The 17,070-nt window shown below is 40.1% G+C and overlaps 1 protein-coding gene across 1 annotated transcript; it reads left to right on the top strand.

Annotated features, from left to right (window-relative positions):
• Positions 1–2,478: 2,478 nt before the first annotated feature.
• On the top strand, positions 2,479–3,792 carry LOC148014741 (GDSL esterase/lipase At3g48460-like). Its single transcript, XM_087666594.1, has one exon. It carries the CDS (start codon positions 2,479–2,481, stop codon positions 3,790–3,792), a length of 1,314 nt encoding a protein of 437 aa, XP_087522720.1.
• Positions 3,793–17,070: the final 13,278 nt, after the last annotated feature.

Below are 17,070 nucleotides of genomic sequence, written 5' to 3'. Positions count from 1 at the left end.
GAGGTAGAGAGACTGAGAGACAATGACAAAGGCCTAAGAGCTTGAGGGGGCGAGAGAGAGAGAGAGAGAGAGAGAGAGAGAGAGAGAGAGAGAGAGAGAGAGAGAGAGAGAGAGAGAGAGGGGGGGGAGAGGTAGACTCAGTTTGGTTTGGAGGCACAGGTAGAGGAGACTTCTTGCACCTAAAGATTGAAGGATCGAGAAGTACAGAGCTTGCAAGCACGATTGACGAGATCATCAGGGCACATTATGGCAGATAGGAGTGGATGGAGAAACCCCTAGTGTCCATGATATCCAAGATGATTAGATGTAAGGCCTCAATTCCACATAAGATTAGTAGAGCTAAGCTAGTAGCTACACCGATTGTGGTAGAGGCCCTCACTCGATCGATCGCATGCATACATTTCCTATGGGGCTTACCCAGACACAAATATGCGAGGTTGGCTCTTGAGTCCTCTGGGAAGCTTGCCACAGAGGGTGATACTTCATGTTGGTATGCAAAGATGTTGGCATGGTTTGAGCTACATGGCTTTAGCATGGATAAGTTACCCCCCTTCTAGTACTCCCTTGATGCACCATCTCTTAATTTGAGCATGTTAGAGATTCGCAGGATCATTAGGATGGATCTTACCCAATCGGATATCAGGTGGACGTGGTTGATGCCAGGATAGGAGCTAGGGACAAAGATGGCTTTCTACTATGAGCATTTTCTTTGTACTATAGATGATGGATTTATTGTTGGCTCGAGATACATCGCGACCCACCTTTTCCATGGGATCAGATTTTACTATTGGCTAGTTACACACCTCCTCACGTTAGCTAGAGATTGAGACTGACATATATAGATCCATCCCACCAGAAGAGTGCATACGCCAGATTATACGTCAATTACAGCCAGAGATAGAGGAGCATTAAATCTTCCACTACCTGACCTATTATGAGATCGGTGGTTGTTTCCAATGTCTCTTTTAGAGACAGATTTGGACCATTGTCCAAAGTCATGGATTTTACCGAGTAATGAGGCCTTGGCCTTTTTCTCCTTGAGATACAATGGCTTCATGACATGTGCCTCATAAATACATTTACTCCACGACACCAAGGCCCTTTATAAAGGCAATTCACAGACTTCTTTGCATAGGAGACAAGGAGACTTCCGCACAGTTACAACCCCAGTCCACACAAGAGATTATCTGGCTACCATGGTCCACACACAAACAAGGAGTATTGATTGATAAGGCAGTTCAACTTAGTTGACCAGGACATCCTAGGTCTCGACACAAACACTGACGACACCTTCATAGGCAGATATAGGGAATTACTGCTCTAGCTAGAGCTAGGCCCTCCATACCCACATGAGATTGTACCATCTAGAGCTCATTGTTACTAGATAGAGGTCTACGTTTTACAAATAGCCAGATTTAGTTTCCTTTCTTATTTTGCTTTGTGCTACATAATTTGCAGAGACAATTATACCATTATACACATTATTGTAACTCATGGTCTCATAGGTCATTTTGGCCTTTTCTAGACGTTAATATATCATTTCATCTCTCTCTCTCTCTCTCTCTCTCTCTCTCTCTCTCTCTCACACACACACACACACATAAAGGTGGTTGTGAGTTGTGACTAGTGCGCTCAAGGACTAGATTTGAAGTTTGAGATTGGAAGATGGGGGAATAGGGTGGAAAATTGGCCATTTTATAGTTGTAGTTTCCTCATTATTAGAATGATGAGTTTTAGCGTGATAACTTATATGTGCTCTCTGTAATATGTATATATGAATGTGTGGGTGTGTGTGTGTATAAAAACCTATAGATTTAAAACTAACCATAAAAAGAATTGCTTATCAAAATTTGATAATACTAAATACCTAAGTTTTCACAAAAAGTAGTTAAAATCTTTCAACAACCTTGAATTCTAAGGTACCCAAAACCTATAAATTTAAAAATTACAAGTAAAATCTTGAAATTTTGGTGGGATTACACTAAACCTGGGTTTTTTTCCAGCTGGGACCACAACCAAATTCAAAAGCTTGGATTGGATGAAGCCAACCGTCCCATTCTTTGAATTAAAAAAAGTTAGCGCTTGGCCCAAGAGCCAAGGTAACGAGCAACAATTATACTAAAAGTGCAAGTAGCAGCCTGAAGGACGCGCCTGGCCCAAAAGCCAACAATTACACTAAAAGGCGCCCAAAAGCCAACAATTACACTAAAAGCGGAAGTAGAGGGAGCAGGGACGCGGACCGCGGTTGCTTTTGGCGCTTACAGTTTCGCCTTCGGAGTTCGAAAAGCGGCCGAATTTCCTTCCCGGCTTCCGACTTCGTAAAAGTATTAATAGGGGAGACTCGAGCGAGGCCGGCGCAGAAGCGCAGAGAGGGCAGACACAAGAGAAGCACGAGCACCGCACGACACACTCACGCGCAGACACACAAGACCGAAGCTCGAAAGCGGAAACTCAATTCACCGACGACGAATATTGACGATGGCAAGCGCGACGCTTCCGCTGCCAGCCAAGGCCCTTCGTCGTCTTCTTCTCCAGCTTGTTCTTGTTGCACTTACAGTCCTCTCGGCGCATGAGGGCTGCCAGGCTGCCAGGCGCCTGGGACCGCAAGCAAGTTCAGTTATGTCGATAGGCAGATCGCAGGAGGAGGCCGATCCAGCTCATGCGGCGCCAGCTCTAACCAGACGTAGCAGTGCCTTAGCACATTCATCAATATCATCTGCGCCGCCATGCCCCGCCAGCAGCTTCTCTCCCGTGTTGGCCTTCGGCGACTCCACCACCGACACCGGCAACAATCCAGGCTCGATCGCTTCCAGCCTCCCCTACGGCTCCACCTTCTTCCACGAGGCCACGGGTCGCTGGAGCGACGGCAGGCTCATGGTCGACTTCCTGTGCCAGGCTCTCGGGGTGCCTCTGCTGCCCGCTCACCTCCGCGTACAGCAGCAGAACACCACCAGCAGCAGTAGTACTACGGCAGCTGCACGCCCACGGATCATGCAGAACGAGAACTTTGCGGTTGCGGGGGCCACAGCTCTAGACGTACGCACTCTGGAGCAGCTCGCAGGAGTGAACTCCAGCACTCCCGACTCTCTGGACGTCCAGGTGGGATGGTTCCTCGCGGACCTCGAGGCAACCAGTAGACGTACCTCCGCCCCCCTCGACATGAGCAACGCTCTGGTGTACATCGGCGAGATCGGGGGCAACGACTACAACTACGCTTGGTCTTCGCCGCAGCCCGACCCCTCCTCTGTCGCCGCCATGGTCCCCTCCGTGGTGCAGAAGGTGGCCAGCCAGGTCGAGGACCGCATCCTCAGCACAGGAGTCAAGAGAATGGTGGTGCAGGGGGAGTTCCCCATGGGCTGCATGGCCACCTACATGTCCCGCTTTGCCTCCTCTCCGCACGACTCCCACGGTTGCGTCGCCCACGTCAGCGCCGTGAGCGACCGCCACAACCAGCTGCTCAGCGCTGCCCTCCAGGACATCGCCTCCCGCCATCCTGGCGTGGACATCGTCTACCTCGACACCTCGGCCGCCTTCCTGCAGGTGTTCGACCACGCCTCCGACTACGGCTTCACTAGCACCCAGGCCGCCTGCTTCCCGCGCTTCATGCCGAGCTCCTTCTCCCTCCCGGCCAGCCCCTGCGCCAACCCCAACAACTTCATCAGCTGGGACGGCCTCCACCTCACCGACGCCATGTACGGGGCCATGATGGGCCTCATGCTCAAGGACCCCGCCTTCTCCTCCCCCTCGCCCAGCTTCCTCACCACTGCAGCCGCCGCTTGCGCTTCTAATTGATCTTATAAGCATCTATTCTTATCACCAGAGCTTTTCCCTTCTGCAGCTCTTTAATTGGCTTCCCTAATGGTAGCTCTTTGTATTATCAACCGTCTTTGCATGTATGGTGGCAACCATTTCATGTGCGTATTATTTATATTTTCAAGTTCTCGCCAAATAATCGCATCTCTCGAGTCTCTATTTCTCTACATATATTTGTGGATAGTGAGATTTCCTCCACTATTTAGGAACTAGGACAAGTTTTTGAAATTACGTCATGTGCCTATACACACACACGCGAATATATACGTGTGCATACACAACACGCATTCTCCTTTATTTATTTTGATGAGAATTGTTTACGTCACTCCTACAAGTGCATTTCAAAGGCGAAGCTCAAATGCGAATCGCAACCACCAAGGGCAAGGTTGCCACCACTTTTATGAAGATCCTTTCAAGTTCCCATAAGTCATATCCTACTTTCTAGCTTCGCAAAGGGACACTACTATATCGTCTTTTACCTTGGCCCACGATTCGTTAACCACTCTCGCAACCTTGACCCTCCTGAGAAGCCTAACATTCCTTGTGTGAGTGCTTGGAAGAATTCCACAACTCTAGAGACCCTTCATGTCAATGTCAGGAGTCTCCAAACAGTGCTTGCTTCACGGCACTATCATTTGCAAATTCTACCTAGATCTTGCGAGTTTGCCTTCTCGTTTCTCACATGCTACTACCAACCATGGGATTGGGTGCCATCCCCTACTACCCTTCCTACTTTCATAACAAGGAGCGCAGCTCCTTCTTGAATCTCCTACAACCTTGCAAAGCTAGAGATAAGTGCGATGGATACGTAGACAAGCACTGGCATCAGCATCATTTTCATGACCCATGAGTCTACATGCATAGCCGAGGGGATGGCTCTTTCACCTTTTGATTCTCCCTCTACTACCTTCACCTAGCTTGCTAGTTTCTTCACATTAATACATATATCTAGTAGATATCCCAAGTATTGTAACACCTTGCCTAAGTTAATCCACTTGAACTCCTACTAATATAGGAAAGGTTATGGTTTATTCTTCCAACGTAGATACATGATCAATAATGTGATGGCTAATCCGTGAGTCACATAATCAATGTTGTGATGGCTAGTCTCTGAGTCACATGATCCATAAATTTTTTCATACGATGGGATAATAGTTTCTACTAGTTCCTTCTCAGCTCCTCAGACATTATTAAAGTTATCATCTACCAAAACATGCATATAAAGTTATGCCCCTTTAATGCTAGTGGCAACCCTTTTATTGAAAACCGTGTTGAATCTTCATATGACTACAAGTAATAGTGGAGGAAAAGGGTATGCCTATCAAACCCATGTTTGACCCAAAGAGAGAAGGGAGGGGAGGGACACTTGCACAATTCAAGTACTTCATAATTGTAGCATTAGAGAATGGGTCTATGCCATGTTGACCAATCAAATTGCAAAACACATGAACTTCATGAATTCTATTAAAATCTACTAGTCAATTTGATGACATGCCTTATCAAAGTCCATGTTGATATAGAGCAATACATATTGATGCTTGATACATGACCCATAAGAAAGATTACATTCAACACACAAGATAATGGATCATCCTTCCATACATGAAACGATGCTATATATAGTGCACAAATTTGCTACCCAAAAAATTAGTTTTGTAATCCATTGCTTTGATCATCACCTTTTAACATTCAACATTATCATAGTATTGCACAATGAAACTTCCCTATTCTTGTAGATAACAAAGCATGCAAATTTGGTTTACAAAGATGGATTTGTAGTACATGTAATAAAATAGGAGGAATTATTATTATTATTATCTATTATTGGTAAAACTACGAGGATAGATCAAGCTACAAACAAGCCTTCTATTGGCTTTGAGTCTGGGACTACAAAATTTGTTATTCTCTTTCTTTGCATCGAGTTTTCATGTGCTCAATATCCCACTAATAATAGCATGCATCTGTGCAAAATTGGGCTATCATACTTATAAATGTAGTCTAGGTCTAAGTTTTATTTTTGGATATAAACTTCAAATCTTATTCTTAAAATACAATATAGATGATAGATATCTCACTTATCTCTCAGAATTCAACATAGTTAGTAATGCATCAACATGTCTAAAGTAGAATATTAGATTTTACAAGGAGAATCTAATATATAAATATTAAAGTAATATTTTATTGCATTATGGTAAAGGGATTTAGACTTGTACCTAATACACATAAAACCTAATCGGTGCAAATAAAAAGGTTAGGCCTTTCCATGAGAAGGAAAGTTAGTTTTAGTCTTCAATGAATTATTAGATTAAAACAATTTATAAAAAAGGCAATAACAGTATGCTAAGAGATGTTGCCAAAGAGGAGGTTGTGGTGGATACAAGAAAGGTCCTAATAGGAATGCAATAGCAATTACAAGAAGAGATTAGATAATATAAGTCAAAGGAAGGGGGCTACTTCCATGAAATACTTGGATAGAGATAAGGCAAGTTGGCATTCAATTGATTACTTTCAATTGGTACCAAAGGTTGGCACTTATAAGCAACTCACAATTCACAATTTCATACAAAAAAAAAGACTAACTAACTTTTAATGTCCATAGTAGTACCTTTGGGGGGGGGGGGGGAGTCCCTCATGAAGATATATGTGTGTCACAAAAGTTCAACATAAGGAATTTTTCAAATACCATTTTTTCACATGTTTACATCTAGAAGGATGACATGTAAAGGGGTTATTTACGGATTGAATAGAGAGGGTGTGTTTTATTTTGAAAAAAAAATCACAAACAAGGTAATTACTTTCTATATCAATATTTTAGATCACTATGAGATTGCTAGTGAAAAGTGTAAGGGGAGAGGGGCACTCATAAAATAAGAAAATAAAGCTCATAGTAGCATTTTCATTCAAGATAATGGCCAACATGCAAAAACAAGACTTCTTAGGCTACTTTCAAAATGTTGATGCCCATGAGTTCTTCATATATCATGTAGTCGATCAAGGGTATCAACAAATATGTAATTGCATTGACTATGATAGAAGGGTGCATGATTTGACCTCAAAGATATTCATATCTGAAATTCAGAGCATATAAGAAAATATCATAAGGGAGAATATAGCAATTTAATCTTCTATTCCACCTATAAAGAAGAAGCTATAACTAGTCATGGAGTTATGGAAAATCTACAAAGAGGGTGGGCCTATCGTGGCCCCACTAGCTTCGTATTAAGAACCCATAGCTCAAAGAAGTCCTGTAATGACCCTTTGTGATGATGAATACCCACAAGATGAGCATATAGTTCCATGTGAATTAAATGCTGCATAGAGAGCACATAGGCAATTGCATCAATCGGTGAATCAATAAGTGTTGAAGACATTTAGTCACATAATCAACAAAATCCAACTTACCCAACTATTAAGATTTTGTATGTGGATCAAATAAATCACACCTAACATTTAGGCCCATTAGATGCATAGGTTCCATTAGGGAGAGTGCATACAAACTTTTACCACCCTAGTGTTATACACTGTTTAGAAGCTGGTGTGTGTAGTCGTGAGGAGCCTCCAATGCTTGTAATCTATCATTTGAATGACTCAACTTTGCAAAATTTTTTATATGTTTCGTATTCCAAGAGAGATGCAAATGACGTGTCCCCTAGAGATTTCATTATCCTTTTTCTATTTGAAGATGATGACTTGCATATAAAAAAATATGAGAATGCCCTTTAACAATCTTCACACAATAGACATCATTTCTTACTTTGCTAAAATATCAAGGAGATTATTCATTGGGTTTACTAATTGTGGCATGCCTAAGGAGTTCAACATTAAAGCAACATATCCTCCTCATTCAATGATCCAGTCTAAGGATGGAGCTATATATCTATGCACATGGGAAAATTGCAAGATGTCACTACTTTAGAAAAAGTTTTCAGTCTCAATTGTGGGCCTATTCTCTTCCACGCCATCGCTAAGTTTTTCAAACATTATGACAAGTGTCATCAGGTGAAAGTACCTATACAAAAGGACAATATGGAGTTGAGACTAATGATATCATGCCAACCATTTAAAAAGTGGGGCATTTACCTCATTGGACCAATTAGCCCTATACCCTACTACTCACAAGACAAATATATGACTAGGCTATAGGCACTAACTCCCTTATGAAATGGATTGAAACAAGAAGGACTAGGAAAAATGATGCAAGGACCATAGCTAAGTTTCTTCGGGAGAAAGTGATCTTTAGATTCAATTTCCCCATTCAACTAGTGAGCAACCAAGGCACGCACTTCATTAATGAGGTAATTATCCATCTCCTATCCACCTTCTTGGTGATCCATCAAAAATCATTGCCATATTATGCATATTATCCCCAAGCCAATGATCAAGTTGAAGTGATAAAATTTATTTTGATGAGTGCATTAACTAAAACTGTCTCTACCTCATGAAGAAGCGACTAGGACAAAAAGTTGATGGCATCCTTGTGCAATTATTGAAACGCCTGAAAAACAACTACCAGAAAAACACAATTAAAGTTGACCTACATAATGGTTATGATTTGTTCCAAGCTTGAGGATAGCTATGCAAGAAAGATGGGATAGCAAGGAGGGATGGAATGTGACCACCTAGCAGATTGGGATGGCTATCCAAAACTTGATTCATTTCCACATATGCACTCATCTATAAGAAAGCCAAAAGAAAGGCGTGGTTTGACAAGCATGCCAAACAACATGATTTTGAAAAAGGCGACCTGATATTTCCTTATTCAATTAAAGGCCACAAGTAGAAGATGAAGCTTAGAGGTCTTGGACCCTTTCGAGTTTGTTAGATTAGCAGGACCAATAATGTGGGCCTCAAAACTTTAGATAGTGAGGACATAAGCTTCTTCAACAGAAGTTGCATTAAGAAATACTAGACACTAGCACACCCACTGCATGGGCCCCCTATGGTGTTATTGCCTATAAATATTCGGGCAGTCTCCATCACCAAGATTGACCCCAAGGATGAGGAATCCATAGTACCAACCTATTTGAGCTTGAGAATCACCACCGAGAAAAACCATGTCCTCGATGCACTAATTGATAAGGAGTTAACAACAACATACTTATATATGAGGATTGGACCAAAATTGTATAGCCCTAGTATCTATTTTCTCTGAAGTTTCTCTCTGCGAGTGATTTAGGGCCCTCTACACTATCTTTGCTAAAATGGAAATTTCCACTTTATTTAGGCTCTCTCCTATTTATATAGTGATTGTCTGGGTCCTCTTACCTGTATCATAGTTAGTTCGGGATTCAGTGCATTTGAGATGGTTGACCTATGGTCTCAAAAATTTCCACATATTTGGCCAAGGAACACATCTTCACTAGTTCTTGGGCTTTCTGTTTCACAAAGTACTTATCCAAATACGAATGTAATAGAACATGGTCTTTTAGTGGTGTCTTCCATGTGATGGCCAACATGTAGAAGGACATTGAACTAATGTAGGTGGGATCATACTTATATTTTTTTAATGGCTCAATATTATTTGGCATTTTCCATTATTTGAAAACTGAGTCATTCCCATTTTGATCTAAGAGTGAACAAATTTTGTAACAATGGGTGTTTAAGTTTAATGGTGCGCAGATCGGATGCTGTATGCTCGCATAGTTAATGCCGGAAGGTCCCCAAGAACAATAGAACTCTACTTTTTTGCACAAAATTCAAAGTAAAAAGCATGAACGACATGAACAAGAGACCAATTGGGTGCAGTCTCCCCCCATGCCTTGTGTGAGCGCTCCACGAAGCATGTATTTTATGTATTAATCATCTTCAAGCTCAAATAATAGCCCAAATTACAAAATAGCAAGCTTTTAGCTTTTGAGTTTGCTTTAGCACAAAATAAGAATAAAGCTAATGGGCAGTGCCCAAAGAGTCTGCATGCCCAATACAATGTCCAAGTAGAAATAACATAATCATGTGTCCATGCGCATACAAATCAATAATAAATATCCAATGCCTCAATAAATAGGCGTGACAGAATATAGGCGCCATGCCTAAGGTATGCGCCCATCAAAATATAAGTAATAAATCGAATACTCACTATCCTCCAATGCTTTCCTCCACCACTCCTGCTATCTCTACACATCAACTGAAGCATTCACAATCATTAGTAAAATAATACAATTAAACCAACAAAAGTGAACACCTAGCAGTCTTCAGCTACATAAATAAATCAACTGGTTAGAAATCAATCCTAACCTTAATTTATTACGAGTGCGCACTTTAAACTCATCAACGTTTATTAATTTAATATGCATTTTGCAGAATCGCCCGCTATGGAATCACCCATGTACACACTAAATTAATAAAACGCCTGAAAAGGACAGGCATCCCCATCAACTTCTCGCACAAAGAATCCACTTTGTGTATGAGCCCCGGTCATCAAAGTTTACAGAATCCACCGTAAAACCTCACGGAATCCACCATGGCACGAAATCCGCCGTGAAATATGCCTCCTGGCATCATACCCCCGGGGTGGAATAGCAATTGACCTGAATTGCTATTAGCTCAATGTGGAGCTAACAGAGTGGGGAAAGCATTTAAGTCTCTAGCGTGCATCCATTGGGCTTATTCTACAGGATGGCTCTTAAATTTAACTAGACATGTAGAATATCTTCGGCCAGTTCTAGTGGTCATAAAGTCAGTGTCTATGATAGCTTCAGGTTCAAGTATTTCAGTCTCTTCCTCTAATAAAGGTGGGTTTTCTTAAATAGGGTGTACAGGTAATTGGCCTCTAAAGGGTCTTAATAAACTAATATGAAATGTGTTGTGAATTTTCCAGTGATGTGGTAATTCTAACTTGAATGCATTATCATTAATTTTATGAATGATTCTAAATGGTCTATAGAATCTAGGTGCTAATTTCACAACTGGGTGTCTATCTACACTTTGTAGTCTACGTTTTTCTATTCTCAACGAAACATAGTGATCAACTTTGAAATTCATTGCTTGTCTTTTCTTATTGGCTTGTTTGGTATATGATTACTAGGCTTTGGTAATCATGACTTTAACCTCATCAAAAATAGTATTATGCATACTAGCAATATCATCAGCACTCTAAATTCTATTTGACAAAGATGCAACAGGTGTAGACAATCTATAACCATAAATCACTTCAAACGGTGCTTTCTTTGTAGATGTGTGTGGTGTATTGTTATATGCAAACTGTAATAAATGAAAATGTGTATCCCATGTCTGAGGTTTAGAAATAGTATAAGCACGTAAAAGATCTAGTATAGTACTGTTAGTGGCTTCTGTTTATCCATTAGTTTCTGGATGAAATGCAGATGAGAAATCAATTTTTGTGCCTAGGTTAGCAAACAACGTGATCCAAAAGTTGTTACAAAATCTAGAATCACGATTTGAAATAATAACTTTTGGTAATCCATGGTTAGTAAAAACAGTTTTAAAAAACAATTGTGTTGCTTATGATGCTGTTAAAGTTTTCTTATATGGAATGAAATATGCTTGTTTACTAAACCTATCTACTACTGTCCAAATCATATCATGGTTACATTTAGCATTAGGTAAACCAGTAATAAAATCCATAGAAATTTGTTGCCATGGTCTAGAGGGAATAGATAAAGGCATAAGTAATCCATACTATTTACCATGATGTCTCTTAACTCTTTGACAAATCAGACCTTCAGAAACAAAGTTAGATACATCATTGTCCATATGCGGCCAATAAAAATCTTCAGTTAATGTACGTAAAGTAGATATGATATCTCTATGACCTTGATATGGAGGACAATGAATCTCATTCAAAACAAAAGATCGGAATGGAACTGTAACACATAATCTCCTTTCATAAAACATAAATCCATCATTATAAGATAGTGAATCAATAGGAATCAAGTTATTTTGAACTAATTTATTCCAATCAGTATGAAAAGTAATATCCTGATGATAAGTATCTTTCATAGCAATCAAAGAATCAAAAGATATAACAGAAATATTATGAATGGCATGTCTTCTACTTAATGCATTAGCCACTACATTTTCTTTACCGGGTTGGTATTGAATGATAGGATGAAAACTCTGGATAAAGGATGCCCATTTGATATGTCGGTCAGATATTTGAGGTTGGCTTAAGTAAATGTCTAATACTTTGCTGATTGGTCTTAATCATAAATTCAGAGCCCATTAAGTAGTGTTTCCACTGTCTTAATGCTTGTACAACAGCTAATAATTCTTTATCATATGTGGAATATTTCAGTTCTGAGGGTTTCAGCTTACAACTAGAATAGGCTATGGGATGATTATCCTGCATAAGTATGGCTCCTACTCCTGATCCACTAGCATCAGTCACTACTAAAAAGAATGGTTCATTAAAATCAGGCAACTGTAAGACAGGGGCATGGGTTAATGCATGTTTCAATAAGTCAAAGGATTTCTGTTGATTATCGGACCAATAATATACAATTCCTTTCTTCAGAAGTTTGGTTAATGGTAAAGCAAGTAATGAAAAATTATGCACAAACTTCCTATAGAAACTAGCAAGACCTAGGAAAGATCGTAACTCATGCACATTTTTAGGTACAGGCCAATTCAATATTGCATCTATTTTCTTAGGGTCAACTTTAACTCCATCAGATTATACAATATGACCTGAATACTCAATTTCTGTTTTAAAGAATTCACTCTTTTTCGGATTTACATACAGTTGATTATCTTTTAATAATTGGAAAACCAATGACAAATGCTCGTAGTGTTCTTTCTCATTTTGACTAAACACCAAAATATCATCAAAGAAGACAATTACACAATATTGATATTTTAAAAATATACGATTCATCATTTTACTAAATGTAGCAGGTGCATTAGTTAATCCGAAAGGCATCACTAAAAATTCATAATGATTAAACTGTGTCCTAAATGCATTCTTGAATATGTCTGACTTATCTAGTCTCACCTGATGATAACTAGATTTAAGGTCTATTTTACTAAATATAGCAGATCCTTGCAGTTTATCCATAAGGTCATCGACTCTAGGTATTGGATACCTATTCTTTACAGTGATCTTATTTAAAGCTCGATAGTCAATGCACATACGATAGGTATTATTCTTTTTCTTGACTATCAGAATAGATGCACCAAATGGAGAACTACTAGGTCTAATCAATTCTCTATTTAGTAATTCTTCAACTTGACTTTGAATTTCTTTTTGCTCTATCTGGTTATGCCTATATGGTGCTTAGCAAGGTGGTTGTGTACCAGGAATGAAATCTATTTTATGGTCTTCTGGACGTGAAAGAGGTAAACCAGGTGGTAGATCTTCGGCAAAACAGTCTTTAAAATGTGCAAGAAATTCTTTATGCCTAGGGTGCATATGATTTTCTTTAACTTGCAGTTCATTCACCCAAATGAGATAAGATTTACTACTTTTGCATAATGCACGTTTAGCTTGACTATGCGAAAGCAGTGGAAAAGCATTAGATGCATGCATACCATACAATGTAATATGTTTTCCTTGAAATTGAATATTAATTGAATATGTGGAATAATCTATATCTGGGTTATGCTGATGACGCCAAGGTATACCTAAAATAATGTCACTCGACTGTAATGGAACAACTAGAAAAATTCTTCTTTCAGTGTATTGACCAATTTGAATCTCTAAGTCATGCACTTCCTGTGTACCATTATACCTAGTACCTAAGAATGTTGCTTTAATGCGATAATGCGTAGGTATAGTCTATAACTTTAATTCTTTTACTAGCTTTGCTGAAATAAAATCATGAGTACTACCGTCATCATGGAAAATAATCTTTTCCTTTCCATGCACTAAACATTTCATAGTCAATAAAGAATGTGGAGTTGGCATACCTGGTAAAGTATCTGAAGGAGTAGTAGTGTCGTCCTCATCTTCCGTGAAATCAGGCATATCTTCATGTTCTTCATCTTCCATTGCTCCAAGGTAGTTGATATGGATAGGTGCCTTCTTCGAATGGCAATTTGCTGCTAGATGTCCAGGCTGGTGGCATTTATAACATCCTATAGGCTTGGCTTTGGTTACATTGTTTGCAATAGCAGGAAGTCTAGGGACATTAGGATTTGGCTGTGGAATAGGCTTGGGGTTTTGGTTGACATTGGATGGTAAAGCAGCTGGTTTTGCCCAATTCTTAACGAAAGATGATGAAGTGAAATGACCTTGATTAAATCTTCTAAAATTTGAGTTGAATTGCTTAGATCCATAGTTACCATTGGCTTGGAATGGCTGTGGACGTCTATCTCTACCTCGCAGCTTGTCTTCAGTGTCGTGAGCTAATGAAATTGTGTCTTCAAGAGTTGCAAGCTTGAACATATTAACTTCAGCGTAGTAATGTCCAAGGAGTCTAGACATATACTTGCGCTTGTGTGTCTCTTCAGGTACGTCTTCAAGCATGCGTAACTGGAGTAATGCATTCCAAAAATGCTCTATATACTGAGGAATAGGCTCACGATCCCGTTGCTAAGCAAGGTCCCATTGCTTTATAGCTTTCTCATGCAATTGTGGAGGAAGGAAATTCTGCATAAACTTCTTGAAATTCTCCCAGGTAGTGGAACAATCTATACTCTTGCGTACCACAGTCCACCAAAGAGATGCTCTATCCACTGAATGATTAGTGACACACTTGATTTTATCTTTTTCTGCATAGGTTTCCTCATGAAAGTAGTCGTCAAACTAACTAATGAATGCAAGAATAGTTTTTCCCTCTCGAGTGCCATTGAAAGTACGGAATTTGAAATTTCTTTTACTTATCTTTGATTCCTTACGGATGGTTTGAGCTTTGAGAGTCGCGTCGATGGTACATCGGATAAGATCTTCAGATTGAGGTTCTTCTTTGTCGGTAGTCGATCTTTGTAAATTTGCCAATTGAACTTGTAATGCTTGCCTAGCTCGTCGTTCTTCATCCAATTGCATCAAAATTAAGTCCAGCTTTTGCTCCGTCGTAGGTTCAGTTAGGTCGCCTTCAGCCATTAAATCATCCATATGTGATTCCATCATCTTGTAAAACTCAAAAGACCTCTCACTCTCAAAATCAAGTTAGCGGGATGAGCGTAGCTCAAGATTGGGAATACAAGGCTTATATATTTTTGGGTGTGGCTTTCACAATCTTTGAAAAATCTGCATTTTATCCTTCTTCATATGCTGAAAATGCTTCAACAAACCTACGTATGCGTAGAGTACCTTCCAATGAACAACTTTGCAGTTCGGAGTTTCTGCGCAGGAACAGCCCTTCTATGAGTTTTGAACAAAAATCGGTTTTGACTTTAGATGACTTGTCTGACTTGCAAAGTACCAGATCTATGTGACTTGCAGAGTTTGTAGACTTGCAGAACTTGATTGCTTTATGTAACTTGCAAAACTTCGACTTAGAATACTTGCAGAACTTGAACTTTGCAGACTTGCTGAGTTGTAAGGCTTAAGTGACTTAGAGCTTTGGTAAGTAAGCTTTTAAGCTTACTCAGCCAAAAACGTGAAATCGTGGGGGGGGGGGCGTTTTTCCTCACGCGACGCAAATTTCGGAGGTATTCAGATACCTCGCGATGGAATTTTATGAAGCTTAAAGCTTCTTTAAGCTTAAGCTAAGCTTCTTAAGCTTTTAAACTTATGATTAGAAGACTTATCTCTCTGAAACTCCACGACTTGATGAAGAGGATGTAGGAGTGGTCCTCCACCTTTACAGGCTTGTCCTTTGCACTCTGATGATGGAAACAGAGGTTTTTGATCGCCAGGAATCCACCCGTATCAATTGTTTGCGACGAGATTGACCGTAGAGCTTGATCATTCCAAGAGCTCCGCCTTCGCTCAAGATGGGTAGCGATTGGAAGCTCTTGATCTCAACTTCGCTCTGATACCACTAGTGCGTAGATCGGACGCTGTACGCTCGCGTAGTGAATGCCGGAAGGTCCCCAAGAACAATAGAACTCTACTTTTTTGCACAAAATTCAATGTAAAAAGCATGAACGACATGAACAAGAGACCAATTGGGTGCAATCTCCCCCCATACCTTGTGTGAGCGCCCCACAAAGCATGTATTTTATGTATTAGTAATCTTCAAGCTCAAATAATAGCCCAAATTACAAAATAGCAAGCTTTTAGCTTTTGAGTTTGCTTTAGCACAAAATAGGAATAAAGCTAACGGGCGGTGCCCAAAGAGTCTACATGCCCAATACAATGTCCAAGTAGAAATAACATAATCGTGCGCCCATGCGCATACAAAATAATAATAAATATCCAATGCCTCAATAAATAGGCGTAACAGAATATAGGCGCCATGCCTAAGGTATGCGCCCATGAAAATATAAGTAATAAATCGAATACTCGCTATCCTCCAATGCTTTCCTCCGCCACTGCTGTTATCTCTACACATCAACTAAAGCATTCACAATCGTTAGTAAAATAATACAATTAAACCGAGAAAAGTGAATACTTAGCAGTCTTCAGCTACATAAATAAATCAACTAGTTAGAAGTAAATCCTAACCTTAATTTATTACGAGTGCGCACTCTAAACTCATAAACATTTATTAATTTAATATGCATTTTGCGGAATCGCCCGCTATGGAATCACCCATGTACACACTAAATTAATGAAATGCCCGAAAAGGACAGGCGTCCCCATCAACTTCTCGCACAAAGAATCCACTTTGTGTATGAGCCCCGGTCATCAAAGTTTACCGAATCCACCGTAAAACCTCACGGAATCCACTGTGGCACGGAATCCACTGTGAAATATGCCTCCTGGCATCATTTAAGTTCACAACAGAGTAAATGGATAATGATGGGATCAAAGCTGGAGGCAATTCTAAACCTAGCCCTAAGATTAGAGGCCAAGCTATTATATAGTTTGTTATCTAGAAATCACTACAACTTTGCAAATTCTCATGAAGTGACTAGGACAAAAAGTTGATGGTAGCCTTGTGGGCTTATCAAACCACCTACAAAATAGTTACCGGAAAAACACCATTCAAATTGACCTACAGAATGAAACTACTTTGTTCCAAGCGGAGATGCCACGGTTTATGTCAACACGATGGTTGCATGGAGCCTTGACCGCATCATCCAGTGAAGGGACAGAGGTCTCAATGGAGGAGTGGGAGTTCTCGAGGGGATGTAGTCCAAAGGTAATGAGGGGTTTAGAATGTGTCGTATCTAAATTTGCTTGCTACATCTAATTTGAGTGTTTCAATGTGCGGTACAAAATATATAGTGCAGCGTGGTCACGCGGACGGC

This window comes from Lygodium microphyllum, chromosome 25 (assembly GCF_053477565.2).
Source record: "Lygodium microphyllum isolate KBCC chromosome 25, Lygodium_microphyllum_v1.1.10, whole genome shotgun sequence".
In the NCBI taxonomy this organism is placed as follows: Eukaryota; Viridiplantae; Streptophyta; class Polypodiopsida; order Schizaeales; family Lygodiaceae; genus Lygodium; species Lygodium microphyllum.
The sequence above is the reverse complement of the archived record's forward strand: the minus strand, read 5'-3'. Positions and strand labels throughout refer to the sequence as shown.